The 20,195-nt window shown below is 33.8% G+C and overlaps 1 protein-coding gene across 2 annotated transcripts in view; it reads right to left on the bottom strand.

Annotated features, from left to right (window-relative positions):
* The window catches only part of LOC127737628 (CD109 antigen-like), a 61,179-nt gene extending 50,752 nt beyond the window's left edge, over positions 1 to 10,427 (bottom strand). The window contains exons 1-2 of one of the 2 annotated variants that reach the window (XM_052248482.1): positions 10,389 to 10,427; positions 6,454 to 6,553 (exon numbers count right to left, since the gene is read on the bottom strand). In XM_052248482.1, coding sequence (XP_052104442.1) covers positions 6,454 to 6,509 — 56 coding nt within the window. In that variant the 5' untranslated portion in view covers positions 6,510 to 6,553; positions 10,389 to 10,427. Of the gene's footprint in view, positions 1 to 3,203; positions 3,261 to 6,453; positions 6,554 to 10,388 lie in introns of those variants that run through there. The other variant, XM_052248483.1, reaches the window with a different exon arrangement.
* Between the last annotated feature and the right edge of the window lie 9,768 nt (positions 10,428 to 20,195).

Consider the following 20,195-nt stretch of genomic DNA (forward strand, 5'->3'; position numbering starts at 1 on the left):
CAGCACAAGAGCCGATATGAAAAATGACATGTTATGATCTTTTTATCATATGCTTCAACAATGGAGAAAAATAACAGTTTAATATATTGATCCTTTTAAGTGGTTCTCAAGTAGAAGTTCAAAAAGTGAAAAGTTTACGGACGACCAACGCTAAATGTAATACATCCGATATGAAATATTTCTTTCATATGCCTCAACAGAGGAGAAACAACAGTATAATATATTTTATATTGACGAATAAAAAACGAGGGCCGATGAATATTCTGTTATGTAAGGAAGCGTATTAGCGCCACACGTTTTTTTTTTTTTATATTTCTTCCTATGTTTGCGTTATAACGCAAACCTTTGCGAAATAACGCAGACATTTGTTTTATTTTATTTCTTATTTAAGTTTCAAAGGCAGCAGCTGTTATAAATGGAAGAGGCTGCAAATATTAAAATTTATCACCCTTTGTACTCATTGCAATGTAAAATGCTTGAGTGTTTAGCACACATCATGGGATAAGAATGAGCAGGATAATACATGTATATATATATATATATATATAAACAAGTCTAAATTGAAAACAACGTTCAAACCTATGATTGCGTTGGATAAAAACCGCAATTTTTATACGTGTGCATGCAAACAAATTTCTTGGTAGAGGGGTCTAAATGCAGCACAAACAACATTTTCCAAAAGACCAAATGAGTGAAAAAGTATATTTTAACAAAACGCATTTGACTAGCAGGTCGAACAACTGATGTTCTTAAACCCTGCTGACTGCCATTGGCGATTGCCAAATAAACGGATCACAAGATGTAACAAAATAGATCTTATTATTAATATATATATATATTACAAAGAAAATTGAGTAAATTGAAGTTATACCGAAGAAAATAAAAAATCAACCCCGCTAGTGTAGCCGAATTTAAGTATACTTCCAAAGTAAGCGCTCGTTTGAGCATTGTGTAAGATTGGTTAAATTCAAACAAGCTACCCTTTTTCCATAAATGTATAAGATGAAGATGCTATTTTATTATAATTATGTTCTCTACATTCAAATTGCTACCCAAGCATCTTAAATAGCTACCTCACTAGATTGAAATTAAAATTCAATGACTTTTTTTAAAGAATCTTTATCATATTCTGAGATTTCAACAAACGATTTCTTACATCAAAATTTAAAAAAAATGTTTTTTTCTGAATAATAAATTTTAAAGCAGAAAGATCATTTTGTCTATTTGACTTATAGTTTCACAACTGTATGACATTATTTTTGCTCTTATCTAGTTTACCACTTTCCGTTATTAAAAATTTTCAAAATCTTGGCCTTTCAATTAAAATTTGCCTATACCATATCTATTTACTTGTTAAATTTATATAATCTTCTGATGCATAAACCATTTATTAATTTGTGTATAATTGCACTTCAAATATTCCTTTATTTCTATGCATATTTATTATAATGATTTGGCCTTGTGTTCATGGTTCTTCTTCTAACTAAATCACAACCGAAATTTGATGACAGACGGACATGCAAATGCCGACATTTACAAAACACTGTTTTCAAATTATATAATAAACATAAAATGTACATTTATTATTATGTATAGTTTTTTATTATTAAATATTCAAAACTTAATGAATAATTAAAATCAAAATGTTTGCGTTATTTCGCAAAGGTTTGCGTTATAACGCAAAGGTTTGCGTTATTTCGCAAATGTTTGCGTTATAACGCAAAGGTTTGCGTTATTTCGCAAATGTTTGCGTTATAACGCAAACATAGGAAGAAATATTAAAAAAATCGTGTGGCGCTAATACGCTTCCGTAGTTATGAACAAATGACATGTAATGATCTTTTTATCATATGCTTCAGCAGAAGAAATACATACAAGAACTATTTTTAAAACTTTGAAAAAAATGCATTTAATTGTATCATTTGTTTTACATTTTTCAAAATAGATTTTCCTGTTTCCTAATATATTTTTGTTATCCTACTTTGTTATGTTTTCCCTAAAAACGTACCATTGAGGTGTATTTTCCGAAATTTGCCGAGTGACGCCGAAATGCCAAGGGATAATGTTATGGAAAGGCATGCGATAATAACCGGAAGCAGTTGATAAAGTTTTCATAAGTTATTTGCTCTAAGTATATGATAAGAACCATTTTCTTAGTTATCTATTTCTTGCAAGAAGAGATATATCTCGTATCAACTGCACGGAGTGTGAGAAGAAAAAGTGATACGAAAACTGGGTTATTTTGATTGGCTTATCCAGCATCATGAGACGATACTACGACATTTCTAATAGCTATTCGTTAAGTCATTGATAACTTTCAAAGGTTGAGACGATGTACATTTTGTCCATGGCAAAGGACATATCTGAAATCTTCAATTAGTCTGACGCCGGTTATAGACATATGACGTCATACAGGTATGTGATAAAGACTAGAACGACGATTCGCGAAATTTTAATTTAACACAATAAGCTCGTGAGAATTGGATATCGCTTGATATCAACTCTCGTTATTTAATTCAAATAGTAATAATAAACTCGACGAAGGCTCCATATTGTAATGAAATTAAACTAACGATATCCAATTCTCACTCGTTATGATTAATTGGTCCCATTAATTTCTAAAATAGTATACCTTCATATTTAGTCTAATTGATAAATGAATACAATTATATCATTTGGACACTATGGTGCACAATTGTCGATGTAATGTCACTATGATGCCATTATCATGTTGACCTCAAGTGGACTGAGTCAACTCGAAACGCGCTTGAAGAGAAGGGGCTATACACACAAAACTATTCAAACAAGTTTTTAGAAAGTGGAAACTATCACAAGGAGTAAACTGTAAGAATACAAGGATAAAAATAAAAATAAAAGGACTCCATGTGTTCTTTCTACCCACACATCTCTCAAAAACAGCTTCGGTGTCATTCGTGAGCATTGGAAAACAGTTGAAAAGAATTCCAAACTATCAAAGATTTTTCCCGAGCCCCTAAAGGAACTAAATATACTTTATCCAAACGGCATCAATAAGAAACACTAGCAGTTTTATAGAGGGACTCTTCTATTATTTTACACACATTCTTACATACTACTGTATTTTGACAATTTGGGATGTATATATACGCAAGGACGTCTATAGATTATTGAGTTTTGTTTTATTTGATGAGGATTTGAGATTAAATCAATAGACCAAAACTTACCTGTATTAGGCCGTGTTCATACCAAACGCTGTGTGCTGTAAACCTGTTTACAATTAGTTTCATGTAGTGAATACGTCTAGGTTAGTCTATGGAAAGGTATATACTATGAAATTTAGAGCGAGGGGCTTGCCCCAAGCTCTTAATTTCATAGTATATACCTTTCCATAGACTATCCAATTTAGCACATATTTACAACTTGAGTAATCTTTTAATTGGTCTATTGATAGTTTAGCACATACTTACAACTTCTCGTCCAATCAAATTGCTTATATTTGCCTTCTAATTTTCATAGTACATACTTTTTCCATGTACTAAGTAACTACGCATGAATGACCACAAGAGTAAGATTTCATTGTATCGTAATCAAGATATTAAAACAAAAATTGCTACTGGCTATTTTGAAATAAATGCTGTGTTCCAAATTAAACTAAATAGTTTGTAATTAGTTTTCAAATTGATTTTTAAACATCCTACTATTTAATCTTTGGATCTAAAAATGTTTTTGACGATTAAAAGTTTCTTTCATTTCAATAAAGAGTAACACATATGTTTTTTTTATACCTTGATTAGAGTACAACGACATCTGAAAATTGTAATCATTTATCTTCCATGCAATTACTTTGTACACAAAAAAGAGTGAACCATGAAACCTTGTGAAGGAAAATTACAGCAATTTGATATATTTCGTCATGCATTGATTGATTATTGGTTGCTTAATGTCCAGTGACAAATATTTCATGCATGTAAACTATCCACTAGACTACCTATGGGTACATACAAGGGCAGATCCAGTCATTTTTAAAAGGGGTTCCAACCCAAGATAAAAGGAGGGGTCCAACTGTATGTCCTCATTCAAAAGCATTGATCATCACAAACAGGGCGTTTTCCATCCCCCTCCTGAACTCCCCCTCCTGAACTCCCCCTCCCCCTTTTTGGATCCGCCAGTGCAAACTATCTATATGTGTAAAATTTATTATAGTTTTAGTTTTTAGGTAAAATTGAAAAAATGTTTTCAAGAATGTAAAGCTTCCACTGCAATTTAATTATTGCCTGCTTTTGGTCAATTTATTTTGTCATCTTATCATGTGAAGAAGTACATGAATAGTAAAACACCGCTTTATGTCAATAAACATACTTACACCAGCAGCTACCATCTTTTCATTCTGGATTCAATATTTTACAATGAAACTAGTGAGTAGATTTACAAAACTACGTACATGAGCTACACCTAGTCAGCCAAAACATATCAATAGACTAATTACAGGATTACTCAAGTTGTAAATATGTGCTAAATTGGATAGTGTATGGAAAGGTATATACTATGAAATTAAGAGCTCGGGGCAAGCCCCTCGCTCTAAATTTCATAGTATATACCTTTCCATACACTAACCGACACTTATTTTGGCTGACTACTTGTATCACAGGTGTTTGTAAAACGGAGCTCATTAACGAATTTTGTAAATCTACTCACCAGTATCATTGTAAAATATGTGATTTCAAAAGGCCCTTCACTCCAGAATGAAAAGATGGTAGCTGCTGGTGTAAGTATGTATACTGATATAAAGCGGTGTTTTACTATACATGTTCTTCTTAGGTAAGATGACAAAATGAATTGACCAAAAGCAGGTAATAATGAAATTGCAGTGGAAGCTTTACATGTTTTGAAAACATTTTTTAATTTCACAGTAAAACTAAAGCTATAACAAATTTGAAACATATAGATAGTTTGTCCCCAAAGATATAGTCTAGCAGATAGGCATTAAAAAGCAACTACAAATAGATCAGAGATTATAGGTTTTGTGTGTTTTTTTTTATTAGTTCAAAGTAAAAACTAAAAGATTTATCAGAATATGTTTATATATATATATATATATATAGGTGGCACATTATCTTCAGACATAATCACAGTTTTTCAATTCATGACATCGTCCTGAACATGCAGGAAATATTTGCCACTGGACATTAAGCAACCAATAATCAATAAATCAATCAATTCATGACGAAATAGATCACTTTCCTTAAGAAAGTTTAAAAAATTATTACCAAGTTGCTTTAATTTTCCTTCACAAGTTTTCATAGTACACACTTTTCTGTGTACAAAGCAATTGCATGGATGATACATTATCATAATTTTAAGATATCGTTGTACTCTAATCAAGGTATAAAGAACCATATGTATTACCCTTTATTTTAATGATAAAATTTGCAATTGTCAAAAACATTTTTTAGATCCAAAGATTTTAATAGCAGGATATTTAAAAATCAATGTGAAAACTAATTACAAACTATTTAATTTAATGTCTTTAATTTGGAACACAGCATTTTATTTCAAAATAGCCAGTGGCAATTTTTGTTTTAAATATCTTGATTACGATACAATGAAATCTTACCCTTGTGGTCATTCATGCGTAGTTACTTAGTACACAGGAAAAGTATGTACTATGAAAATTAGAAGGCAAATATAAGCAATTTGATTGGACGAGAAGTTGTAAGTATGTGCTAATGGTTTCACATTAAATTTGTTCTCATCTGTACATCGGTTTTAATTACCTGTACATGAAAATTGTTCACATCAGTAAACAACATGTACACGTAATTTACATGTACATTACATAGAATTGAATTAAAAATTTCTCTGTTAACTTTTGTATCATATTTTTTTTATTTTTCTAAATTTTTTTTGGGGGGAGATAAACTGTTTAAATTAATTTTTTTGAAGATATGATATTTCAGCTGATCTGTAACAATTCCATCTTCATGCCTTATATATCATGTACTGTATTACGACGCTAGATTAAAACTGACGGGCCACCGAAAGCTGTATTATTGTGAAGCCTAGGTGGTCGTGTGGTCTAGCGCGTCGGTCTAGCGCGTCGGATACATAATAAAGATTAAAAAAAAAAAGCGCGTCGGATACAGTGCAGGCAATTTGGTGTCACGATATATCAGTAGCATGAGTTCGAATCCCGGCGAGGGAAGAACAAAAAATTTGCGAAAACAAATTTACAGATCTAACATTGTTGGGCTGATGTTTAGACGAGTTGTATGTATTATTCGTCTAAATAACAGCCCAACAGTGTGATATCTATGTTATACTTCCTTTCTTGTTTGACTGCAAACAGGTACATTTATAGTAATTAAAACATACAAACTTACTTCTCTTATAGACTGTATAAGGTACATCTAAAAAATACTAACTGACTCATTGGCTGAATTTTAACAGGTTAAACATAAAAAAAGAACACGTTACTTCTCTGGCTGACTGTCAACAGGTACAAACATCAAGAAAAGAATCGCATATATCATTTTCCTCTTCTCAAGAATTTGAAGCAGAAGGTTGAATCGTAAGACTGAATGAAAACACGTTGAAGATTATGTTACAATATTTGAAACAGTATGAAACGTTTTGTCAAATTTTTAACTTATATTTTTTAAAGGAATAACAATCATGGGATTTCATTGTTTACGTTTAACATTAATAGGAAATATACAATCATAATAATTTTATTACATTGTAATTTTTTTTTCAATATAGGAGTATGATAGATACATATGTGGTAGAAAATCCAGTCATATCTAAAAATAGAAATTGATTTCGTATGTCTGTTCTCAAATTCATAAATCTATTTGTTGAAAATAAATTATTTGAAGGTTATCATTGCGGTTTATAATAACTTTTTTTTCGATGTCTAGAATTAAGGCAACCTTTTCAAATGAGTATGTGATAGCTACCACAACCATAACTTAGGGAGCCCCAAAGGGTAACTGGGGAATAGAAATATGATCACTACAGGTCTTCTTCCGACCGGCAGTAAAACCCTTGCCAAAGTGGGGCGTCCGTTTGGCTGTGCAGGATGTATCAAGTACGCAGCCACGTCCGGTCAGAATGGGGACGTTAAATCCGATGCCTCGTGTAGAGAGTGTGTCACGCTCTCTGCACGTTAAGTACCCTTGCAACAACTCTTTGAGGGGTCCGAAGGTGGCTTGTTGCAAGGCTAAATTTCTGTTTTATCCAATATACCCTCATTTTTCCGTGGCAGTCCAAATTTTCCCAACCTTCAACCCAGTTGACCTCTATTACCGGACCTACCTATTGTATTTATTGTTAATTTGTTCTCGTCCTGAACATGCATGAAATATTTGCCACTGGACGTTAAGCAACCAACAATCAATCAATCAATCATAACTTAGGGTTTCTGTATCAAACCTGCTCGAAAAGTTTACTTTATTCACAAGAAACAATGTTGATGATAATAAGAATATTGACAATAAAATTATTAAGACTTCTGTGGATGTCTTATGATTGCAATTTTGGTCTGGAAACACAGTTACAGCGAGTACTCTTAGATCGATACTTTGTGGGTTTTTATCTCTATTTGCTTGTCGTTTTTTATGCTTTAAGTCCTTTCCTAATGTTTTTTTACAGTTTGTTTTAATGTTGTGCTGTTGAACCACCTTTCCAGGTAAGGAGGTTAATGAGTGACCAGACTCAAGCTAGCGACCAATTCTAGCGACCAATCAAGCTAGCGACCAATTCTAGCGACCACTAAAGAACACAATGAGAATCAACTTGTCTAAGAATCATTATGTGGTATATGAAAAAACCACAACACCACATTATGAAACAACGTTCTGTTAAAAAGAAAATCTATCTACCAGTACGGTATATATATTGTTTTTTAACGTTTAAATGATCAGAAATGTCCATCAAATTAAGGGAGAAGGGACACTACAATACGAATGACGTTTGTAGCTGAATGCACTAACTAGTTTGGTTGCTAAATGTCTGCATCAATATCAATGAGTAAAATATAACGTGCCAGAAAATCGTAAAAGTCAAAACAATTTAATACAATAGAAAAACAAAGGATATAGGGTATCCCTCCATGACACAAAATCAGTAAATGCACAGCGAAAAACACACTGAAATGATTTTTTGGGGGTTAGGACCTTCTGGGAATTGAAGGGGTTCAAAGTTTGTATTATTTTTTTTTTTACGTGTCCACCGTACATTCTTTCGGCAAGTCTCGCCAGCTTCGTACGGCAAAGTTCGACACCGGACATAGCTCAAATGAAAGGTAATGAATCAGAGCAGGACCCACTGAAATGATTTTTTGGGGGTTAGGACCTTCTGGGAATTGAAGGGGTTCAAAGTTTGTATTATTTTTTTTTTTTACGTGTCCACCGTACATTCTTTCGGCAAGTCTCGCCAGCTTCGTACGGCAAAGTTCGACACCGGACATAGCTCAAATGAAAGGTAATGAATCAGAGCAGGACCTACTGAAATGATTTTTTGGGGGTTAGGACCTTCTGGGAATTGAAGGGGTTCAAAGTTGACATTCAAAGTGTACGGTCTTTTTTTTAAACAAAAAAATCTTTACATTTCTTTTAAGTAAGGATGCATGCCGTACAAAATAGTGCACGTATACTTTCAATTCAAAATATGGTTTGTGGGCATGAAATGTACTCTTACAGTTTGTTATTTTGTATGTTTTCATTTTCAGTATAGGGAATAGACATTAAAAGTTCCTTTTCTAGAAAATAAAGGATATTTGAGGATGCCGAGTGTATGGAAAGCCAGTATATAGTTATTCTTTCGCACATAATATTTTTCTTATTTCTTTTATTTGAAAGCTGATACATTGTACAAAGGAACACGTTTAAGTGAACTCACATTAAATAGTTATTCTATGCTCCGCCTACGACAGTAAAGCCCATAATATTATCTGGTTTTTGTGTTCGTTCGTTAATTCGTTTGTCCGTTTGTCCGTCCATTCATACTGCATTAAGATGACGTTAGTGTTGAATCTAGTCTAAGATGACGTTGTAGTCTGGTTAACTTGAAACTAGGTACACATGTTCATTAAAATATGTACTTTTTAAATTATTTACGGTTCACTGAATATTGAAAACGATTGTGCGAGCAAATCATCATAAACAAACACTCTTTTTTTTTATTATTCAAATTCTAAAAACTCTTTAGCTTTTTATTCTGATTTCTAAACCGCAAAGTACTATTGTATAACCATTATGTGCTTGGGGGATATACGCTCCGTTTTTAATATTTTGTTTACAATAATTGATTTATCTTTGCGATCTCGGATTAGAGTTTGGAAAACAGAGAAAACGTAAAGAAGACGTCAAAATATGGATTACTTTATTTCCCAACTAGTCCCTCTCCCGATAGAATAAACTCCGGAGAGGGGCGCACCTTTATTTATATAAATACATATATGATAACATATAGTATGTGTTCGAATGTAGGGGAATAAAAATAGTTCGTTAACAAAGAATGTTCCTTAGCATTTTGTGTGTTTTTCGCTGTGCATTTACTGATTTTGTGTCATGGAGGGATACCCTATATCCTTTGTTTTTCTATTGTATTAAATTGTTTTGACTTTTACGATTTTCTGGCACGTTATATTTTACTCATTGATATTGATGCAGACATTTAGCAACCAAACTAGTTAGTGCATTCAGCTACAGACGTCATTCGTATTGTAGTGTCCCTTCTCCCTTAATTTGATGGACATTTCTGGTCATTTCAACGTTAAAAAACAATATATATACCGTACTGGTAGATAGAATTTCTTTTTAACAGAACGTTGTTTCATAATGTGGTTTTGTGGTTTTTTCATACACCACATAATGATTCTTAGACAAGTTGATTCTCATTGTGTTCTTTAGTGGTCGCTAGAATTGGTCGCTAGCTTGATTGGTCGCTAGAATTGGTCGCTAGCTTGAGTCTGGTTAATGAGTGGTCACAAACATGTTTAACAGAGCCACATATTTGTTTTTTTCGTTTTTTAGCATAAACCAGGGCGTTGGTTTTCTGTTCTGAATTGTTTCACATTTTGTCAAGCTAGGACAGTGTATAGCTTACTGTATATACTGCATAAATTTTGTTCATTGATCAGGGTCGTACGATGACCTATACATATAGTTATCTACATCCTCGTCAATTGGCCTCTTGTGGATAGCTTTTGAATTGCCAATAATACCACATCTCCCTTTTTTTTATAATGATGATAGGTTAAATAAAGAATCACTGAATATACTGCAAATGCAACAAAACCAAATTCCTATTATCTAAGGTACTTTTATTGCAGTATTAGGATCTTCATGTGCATATACTAGAAGCAAAAATAATTAAGTAAAAGTGAAACTACATTTTTATACACTTACCTTTTTCATGTATAAAACAATATCACTGCGTTTTCTCTTTCTTAAAATTGGTGAAACGGCAGATGTTAAAATACAATATAAATACGTAATAGGATTAAAGCATTATTGTATTTATGCAATATGAGTTTCCTTTTCATTCCATTGATTGGCTTCACATGAACCTATTACGAATCTTTTAGAAAACGTGGTCTCGTGAACATCAACCAAATAATTTTTATAGTTGTATACAGTTTAGAATAAAGGCAACTCAATGACCATCTTTTAGATCCGTCTAAGTCATATATCAATGAGACAGCAACTAACACAAATTACTTAGAATATATTTACATGTCAACCCATAGTATTCAACAACAGAAATATGTCTATAAATTATACCAAGCTCCAAAACACCCGAGTAAAAAACAATATTTGGAACTTGTATTTACTACTGAGTCTCAAAAGCAAGTTAGGTTTTGTACACTGTTGTTAAAAATTGAGAATGGAAACGGGGAATGTTTCAAAGAGACAACAACCCGACAAATGAGCAGCCCAAGGCCACTAATGGGTCTTCAACACAGCGAGAAAATCCCGCATCCGGAGGCGAGCTTCAGCTGACCCCTAAACAAAAATGTGTACCAGTTCAGAGAAAATGGACGTCACACTAAACTCCGAAACATATAGATGAACCAAAATTTTAAAATTATACAAGACTAACAAAGGCCAGAGGTATCTGACTTGGGACAGGCGCAAAAATGCGACGGGGTTAAACATGTTTTGTGAGATCTGAACCCTTCCCCTAAACCTCTAGCCAATGTAGAATAAGCAAACCCATTTGTCTTTTGGTTTTGTCCGTTTTTAAAAAACAAGAGAAGCTAGATTATTTAATTTCACATACATGTATATTGATGATGTTGACTATACAAACATTTCTGATTAGGTCCCATTAATGTATCATTCTGATCTAGAGATTACAGAAACCACAAATACAGCTTCTTCCGCCACATTTCTAGACATATACCTAGAATTGACTACAGCGGTCATCTCAGTACCAAAATCTATAACAAACGAAACGATTTCAATTTTGAAATTATAAATATTCCTCACCTTAAAAGCAATTAACCAACTTCACCCGCGAATAAAGGATACATTTCTCAACTCATACGATAGTCAACTTGCAGTTGCTACTCAGACTGTTTAAAACGTCTTAGGTGTCTGAGCAAACAAAAAAATGGGTTTTGTCAAGGAACTTATCGTCCTTTTTCTCAAAAGTTTATCGGAAAGTACCAATTATTCAGTGTCTATTTCACAAATAATACAAGATGGTCTTGAGATATAAAGTGTAGGCCCTGAAGTTGTGCATCATTTACTTACTTTACAGTTTTCCTTCTATTTGTCTGTGTGCTATTGTGTTCATTTTGGTCGTATGACCCTTGACGTGACTCGATATTTTTGCATCCAACTATCGGGTTTTTTCGGCTTTAAGCTTTCCATCTGCAGATGGGCCCAGATGTGCGGTTCGGACGCGAGAGGTTTTAACATTGTTGTTTCCATTTTGTTTACCCTAGTATTTATATTTTACTTAATTTCTAATTTATCAGGAAATTGTATACATTCAAGTACTATGTTTTAATATACTGGATGCTCTATCAAATACAAAAAAATCATTTTGTTGGCGTCATTGTCAAATTTGCTATCAACTACAATATTTTTTTGTTAGTGTCTTTGTCAGATTTTTGTGTATGTTTGTTTGAATTTTTCAGTCAATTGTGTTGCATGTCTGTGATGTATCTTTACCAATTATGTCTGTTTTGGTTATTCACCCAATTTTTTAATTAATAAAGTATAACGTAACTATAAACAGACGTCATATAAGTGGGATGTTTAGCAAGTAGCTATAAAATCAGGTTTAACGGAAGATTTTCTTCTGAAAAGGACTATACCAAGTCAAGAATATGACAATTGTTTTCAATTCGGTCCGTTGGTTGACATTGTCTTTAGTTTTCTATGTTTGTTTTGTATACTGTTGTTTATCTTTTGGTCTTTTGGTTTTTTTTTGCCATATCGTTGTCAGTTTATTTTCTTGTTTAATGTCCATAGGCATCTTTCGTCTCTCTCTTTGATATATTCTATCGTTTGATTTTGTCAGATTTATGAACTTCCCCCTTTTATAATTTACCTTGGAGTTCGGTATTTTTTTGAAATACTTTTTGTCATCGACTTGTGAGTTTGAATATCATTTTGAGACCTCCCGCATCTCTTTTACGTCACTTGACCCCGGAAGTTATGATGATTTGTTCCTCCGAGAAAAGTTACATTTTCCTAGGGCGTCGTCAGATGAAAATACGACATATCGAGGGTGAACCAATCCACATATTTTCCTATGACAAGTCAAATCAATGTTATATTTCACTAATACATAAAACACCTATCCAAGATTTAATATTTATAGGGATAAATATTGCATCAATACTCAATCATTTGTTATATGACAAAATTTATTCTGTTCGATCATACACCTGAAATAAGCTCATTTACAGTTTATTGGTCCTTCAAAACAAATAAGGAAATGTAAAAGTAATATGCATTACTTATAAATTCACGAAGGAGAAATAGCATGTACATGTATTAACAAACTTCTCCTTGATTGCATTTGTACTTATAAATTATCATTTATGATGAGGTGTGTGCATAGTGATGAACATTAATCTAATTTCTTATTCATGCATAAGCAAACACTTGGTCCATTATTCTGAAAATCAAATAGCATATGTTATATCTAAATTAGAAGATGTGGTATGGTTGTCAATTGGACAACTTTCTACTAGAGACCGAATGACGTAGAGGTTAGCAACTATATGCCACCTTCAACAATGAGCAAAACCCAAACAACATATGCTGTTATGAAAGTCCGCGACGTGAAAAATGTAAATCCATTCAAGAGAAATATATGGGCCTGCTTGATGTACAAAACAACAAACGAAAAACAAATATGGTATAAAGCAACAAACCACTGAATTGCAGGCCCTTGAATTGGGACAGGTGGGGTTAAATATGATTGCGGGCGCCCAACCATACCCTAACCTGGAACAGTGGTGTAACAGTACAACATAAGAACAAATTAAAAAAACATGTTACTAGCTATATAGCAAGAATGTTAAGAATGTTTGATCAATTGATAACATAAGCACTGTTTATTTTTTTTTATATTTCCATTATACATTTTGTACATTAAGAGTACATATGCTTAAATTGTTATAGACACGATATATGTACGACATGCATTTGTTCCTTGCAGTGAATATTTTCTTCCTTTAAAACGCAGTAAATTTATCAAGTGTTATTTCCTTTATGCACACGAACGATTTTCTTAAGAACAAACGTGTAGCATATAAATATTTTACGATCCTGTTCAAACTTAGTCTAGCTGCTTGTAACTAAACGAAAGCTTATGATTTAAATCGACATATTGTTCATCTGTGCTATAAGTAAAATGGAATAATATTAACCAATACCAATTTAACTGCACCGGATGCGCATGTCGACCATTAATGTCTCCTTAGTGGTGTTCGGGGACAATATATTTGAAATCCATATCCTTTGCTTGTAACTAAACGAAAGCTTATGATTTAAATCGACATATTGTTCATCTGTGCTATAAGTAAAATGGAATAATATTAACCAATACCAATTTAACTGCACCGGATGCGCAAAAAAAATATAGACTCAAATTTGAATGAACGAAACGAATCACAATTTATCAACATCCCCTTTTCTTAAGAAAGAAATTAGTTTTAAAATTCGCAACAATTATCAAACAATTTAACCAAAAATAATTTGCTCAATGATAGTCTGTTTTACACGTATGTAAACAAAGTCAGTATAGAGAGTTTGTGATAGCAGTTCATTTTTTAAAAACTAAACTAATTATAAAATGACTAGAAACTAAATTGATGACTAGAAAATAAACTTCTGAACAATTTAAATTGTTACATCTTTAACGCACAAAGTCTTTCAAATAGACTGGTTCTCTGGTACATTTGTAATACGTTTTGGTCTAGCAATCGTTTCGATTCGCTTTTGTTCATTTTCAATCGGTTTGCATTCGCTAACTGAATTATCAGAGTTCACAGATTGCCCTAAATTGTTTGATACTTACGTCGGTATGACAGTTTTTGTTTCTACGATTTGATTGGTGGTGACATATCACGGATTTACACATTTATGCTCGTCGGCCGCATGCGACATCGATTTCGTCTGTACGGAACTCCTTGGTTTTGAACTATGTATGCACGTTCGCTTATTTTTTCTTTTACTTTTCCTAACTTCCAGTGCTGTCCTTGTTTGTGTTCGAAATATACTGAGTCACCAGTTCCTACCGGTGGTAAGTTCTTTGCGCGTCTGTCATAACATTTCTTGACAGATTATTTCCTTGCTGATCGCAATTCTTTAGCTTTCGCATTCGGTTCATTTTGCATTATGTGAATAGATGGAATCATCGGTCGGGATTTTCTTCCGAACATCGTCTCGGTCGGACTGAGACCAGTCTTCTGAATAGGAGTGTTTCGCAATTCAAGAAGCGCCTCATATTGATCACGATCATCTTTAAGAGTTTTCTTTAACATGTTCTTAATCACTGTAACAGCTGATTCGGCTTTTTCGTTTCCTTGTTGATGGTTCGGAGATGGCACTATGTGATTTTTTCCCCATTTTGTTGTAACTTGTCTAAATTCCTCTGACCTAAACTGAGGTCCGTAATTGGATACTATTGTTGTAGGGATCCCAAATCTCGCAAATTGTTTCTTGAGAATTGCGATCGCTTGACTAGAGGTAGTTGTCGATAAGTAGTCTACTTCGGAAAAATTCGAAAAATAATCAATATGGTCTGCCTTTTATTTCGAACAAGTCCATTCCTATTTTCGTCCACGGTGATTGTCCACCACTGTGTTGTATTAACGGTTCTCGTTGGTTTTTCGTCTTTGAATCTTGGCAAATTTCACATAAATCTGTCATTTGCTTAATTTCCTTTTTTATTCCAAGCCAAAATATTGTTCCTCTAGCTCGCCTCATCATGGAATCATAACATAAATGAGTACTATTTGAACGGTTTTTCATACCATGTCTAAGTGATTTCGGAATGAGGATGGCTTCTCCTTTTCCAACTATTCCTTAATGGGTACTTAATTCGTCGCGCCATTCAAAATACGGCAGAGTACAATAAGGAACGCGGTCTCTATGTTGTGGCAATCCATCATAAATAATGTCTATGAGAGTTTGTAATTCGGCATCTTCTGCAGTAGCAGTTCTTACTTCTTGTAGTCGCGCATTTGGTATGTCTTCAAACGTGTTTACTTGCATAATTCGTGGTCGCTCGGTCTCTGTGGCATTGTCATTTTCCAAAAACGCTCTGCTTAGAGTGTCTGCTAGTACAAGATTGACGCCCTTTAAAAATTGGAACTCAATATCATAACGGAACAATTTTATCATCATGTCCTGTAATCGTTTCGGTGCTCGGCTCAGTAGTTTACTTAATATCGCAGCAAATGGCTTTTGGCCATTCTGAACTATAACTTTACGTCCATAGGTGTACTGGTCAAAACGCTCGAGATCATATAACATCAATAATGCTTCTTTTTCAATCTGAGCCCAGTTACACTCTGACGGCTTTAGAGCACCTGACGCAAATTCAACAGGTTTTTCTTCTTGCAGCAGTACGGCTCCCAGACCTCTCTTACTACTGTCGACTTGCATTACAACTTCTTTGTTGACATAAAAATAAGCCAATATGGGTGATTTGGTTAGTCTTTTCTTTATTCTTTGAAATGCCACCTCGCATTCACTAGACCATTCCCACAATACATCTTTTCTAGTGAGTTCTCGGATCGGTGATAGATCATTCGCAAGATCTGGCAGAAATTTTGCCACGTATTGTACCATACCGCACAATCGTTTCGTTCCTGACACGTTGGTCGGATAGGGCATTTCGCTTTTACTTTTGCATGGTCAACTTTTACCCCTTCTCTTGTAATACGGTGACCATGAAACGTGATCTCGGTTAACCCAACTTCTTTCTTTTCCTCATTAAGAAGAATGTTATGGTCATTACGCCGTTGAAACAACTTTATGAGTTTTCGGTCATTGTCTGTTTGTGCTTCCTCGTCCATACGACCACAACCTGTAACAATGATATCGTCTGCTATTGTGAATACTCCTTCTATATCTCCCAGAGCTTCTGTGAGCTTACGTTGAAAAATTTCACTTGAAACTTTAAGACTAAATGGAAGTCTCGCCCAACGGTATCGCCCAAATGGTGTTATCATTGTTGTTAAATCACTAGACTCTTTGTCAAGTTTGCAAATTCTCAGTTTTCCATTCGGTTTTCTTACGACTGCCATTTGACAAACCCATTTAGACGGTTCGGTCCCTGGGATCAAAACTTGTCTCTCAACTAATTTGTCGATTTCCTTTTTAACATCATGTTGTAGAGAGAGCAGCAGTTTCCTACTCGGTAATGTTTTTGCAGGTAAATTCTCATCAACATTCAGAGTTATCTTCCCTATATCTCCAATTTTCTGGGTTTCAACTTTTGTAATGAAATGGTCATCATTGACAGTAATTAATCCCATTCTACGGATTGTATCCAGGCCTAGTAAATTCATATTTCCATTAGAAACAACAACAAAAGTTGCCATGGTTTCATCGCCATTTTTCGGATTTATCAATTTCAAATGTACCTCTCCTGTCGGTTTCAAAGGTGATTTGTTCCACATACGTAGTGTGATTGAGCTTGGTTTTACTTGTTCTCTACGGATATATCGTTTACAGATCGTATTTACATCGGCTAAGCTATCTAATTGAATTCTTACATTGTAATCATTTACATTCACCAAAGCTGAAATGTTTTAGATGCTGCACCTATTGCCTGAATTACATTATCAGATGAATGGCCTCCTGTGATAGCATTCAACCAGCAGTTATCTTCTTCCTGGTCACTTTGTGTTGAGCTAATTGAGTGTATTTCCTTGCATTTAGCTTTAAAATGGTTTCAACCTTTGCAAGCATCGCATGTTTTTCCTCATGCTGGACATTATTTCTTTTTTCTTTCATGTTTGTAGCGACTTAAATTACATTCTTTGTTGTTATTTTGTGTATTGTAAGGAGTTTTACTCTGTGATTGAGTAGGTCTTTTAGTTTCAGGTTGGTAAGTTTTCTTTTTATTATGGTGTGTAACTTTATTGACTCTGTGAGTCGAATATGTAGATTCTCTAAACTCCTTAACATGTTTATTTGACTGTTTATCAGCTCTGCAAATTTTGATTGCTTTGTCTAAGTTAGTCTTGTCCTCTCTTAATAAAAGTTCCTGCAGTTTGCCCTTGACACTGAAGATAATTTTGTCACATATCATAAAAAGTAAAATCACAAAAATACTGAACTCCGAAGAAAATTCAAAACGGAAAGTCCCTAATCAAATGGCAAAATCAAATGATAAAACACATCAAACGAATGGACAACAACTGTCCATTCCTGACTTGGTACAGGCATTTTCAAATGTAGAAAATGGTGGATTGAATCTGGTTTTATAGCGCTAAACCTCTCACTTGTATGACAGTCGCATCAAATTCCGTTATACGATCATACGATCTTTGTCTTGGAAATTGTACGAATTTGCCCTAGTTCTCAATTCAGTTAAGAAATTGTCAAAGGGTCTTGATATGGTACCATCCAAAATATATGGGACTCTAGAACTTCATTTTTTCTTGGATTGCAGTAGGCCTCTAGTTTTTCGAAAAGTTTGTCGGGTTTCCTTTGATCACCTCATCTGTCCATTGAAGTTGGTCAAATATGTCTACAATGTTGGGACCGGTACAATTCAAAATTATTGCTACTTGGACTACACTGTCCTTTTTAACAGCTCCGCTAGCCACAAGAGATATTTCAACGTGCCGTTTCCATTTCTTAAAGTTTTCAGACACATTTTTTTCTGTGACATTTAATTGTGGGGGTAGACGTCAGTATTTGTTAAAGCCTCTATCATTGCTGATTCAGCGTCTTTCGACCACGTGGAAAATTGTTATTTTGTGATGGTGCTTTAAGGACCACTTACGCAAAATGTTTACCATAAATGTCAGTTTTATAACGTTTCAGACGTTGCTCACCGCTGCCACCAGGTTATTTGAGGGTATTATCGGACAGAAAGGCTCATTAACACAAGAATTGTTTCAGGCAGAATAACAACATCAACTTGCTATCATGATGTGTTTTGTAGACAAAAGAATATCTAATTACAGACACAACATCCGGTTTATAAATACATCTATAGATAATTAGCCATGTGTCGGTTTCAATAAAATATAGACTCAAATGTTAAACCATCGTCGTGACGTCAGCCTATTCATTTACCGTGGATTCTTTTTCAACGCTTCCTAAATCTGTCGCTGAAATGGACTCACCAAATAATATTCAATTGTTTCCTTTGTGTGCCTTATCTTATTAAGTTTGAATTGGCTAATTTGCTGATTTCTGTTCACTAATGAAATTAATTTAAAAACTTACCTTTGATTTTTGTAATTTGTATATGCCTTCACTGGGAATCGAACCCCTCCTTGAAATCTGTTATGTGTGAATGACATCAACATATCGACGAAACCTCTCGACTACCAATGGGTTGTAGTTTACATGTCTATTTTATATATATAAATGAACATATGATACACATCGGTACAACGGACACCCAGGGCTTGTACCTTTATATATACATACTAAGCAATCGTAAAGCGTAAGTTGGTAGCCGCGAGGTTAGCATGGTTAAAATCAATGAGTTATAAGAATCAAGTTAAAGGTAGCGACTTGTCGGTTAAGGTTCGAATCCCTGTATTCTCTTTGTTGTCCCTTTTCTTTAGTTTTTCCGTTTTTCTTATTTTTGTATGTTATTGTGGATATTTGTGTAACAATAGCAAGTTTTCCCGTTTATTTTTTTTTATTATTAATGGCTATTTCACACATTTGAAAAGAAAATGATTACATTCAACTTGTCCATTTTTGTTTTATAAATATAGTATGATTGCTTCTGTTTTACTACATACGTTTACAAATGTTTATTCGCAAATCCCCGGTATGCGAGTAAATCGTGATGTGCCTAGAATTAGGCTTCTTGCTAGAAATTTCGGTAACATAATTATTATATATACTTAGAAATAAGTTCGAATATGTCTTATTTTGTAAATTACGGATAATATTCAGATGTCTGATAATTTAAAGACAGAAGTGTTATGTTATATTTGTATTTCTCTAACCAATTAACTGTGAACTTAGATTTATTAATGCATCGATCGTTGGTCTTGATAGCATGGTTATTTAAACTCACTTACAATACATTCTAATTAAGAAAAGGCTTTAATTTTGAAAAGACATCAACAAAATAGTTTAAGTTATAGATACAATGGATAAGCGTTGATTCATGAAAAACATTCCATTCGCACTCCGGGCTTATGGTTTCTTTTTAAAGAATCAACGTTTATTCATTGTATCTATAATACTGAATGAACGAAATGAATCACAATTTATTAACAGAAATGGGTTTTGTCATTTGTCTTAAAATCGTAGAAGTTACCAAAGGGAAATTCAAAACTCGATGACAGACCGACAAAACCATGACAAAAAATAACGAAAAGACACAAAATCCTTTTGCTGAAGAGTTATAGGACCAAAGAAAACCCACATATATTAGCCAAATCCATCTAAGATGAACTTGTGTTGATGTAGATAAAACTCTCTCACGAAAGGCCTGTCAACCTATTCTGATACTGGTATTCAAACTGAGCGAATAACTCT

Source organism: Mytilus californianus, unplaced genomic scaffold (assembly GCF_021869535.1).
Source record: "Mytilus californianus isolate M0D057914Y unplaced genomic scaffold, xbMytCali1.0.p SCAF_4, whole genome shotgun sequence".
NCBI lineage: Eukaryota > Metazoa > Mollusca > Bivalvia > Mytilida > Mytilidae > Mytilus > Mytilus californianus.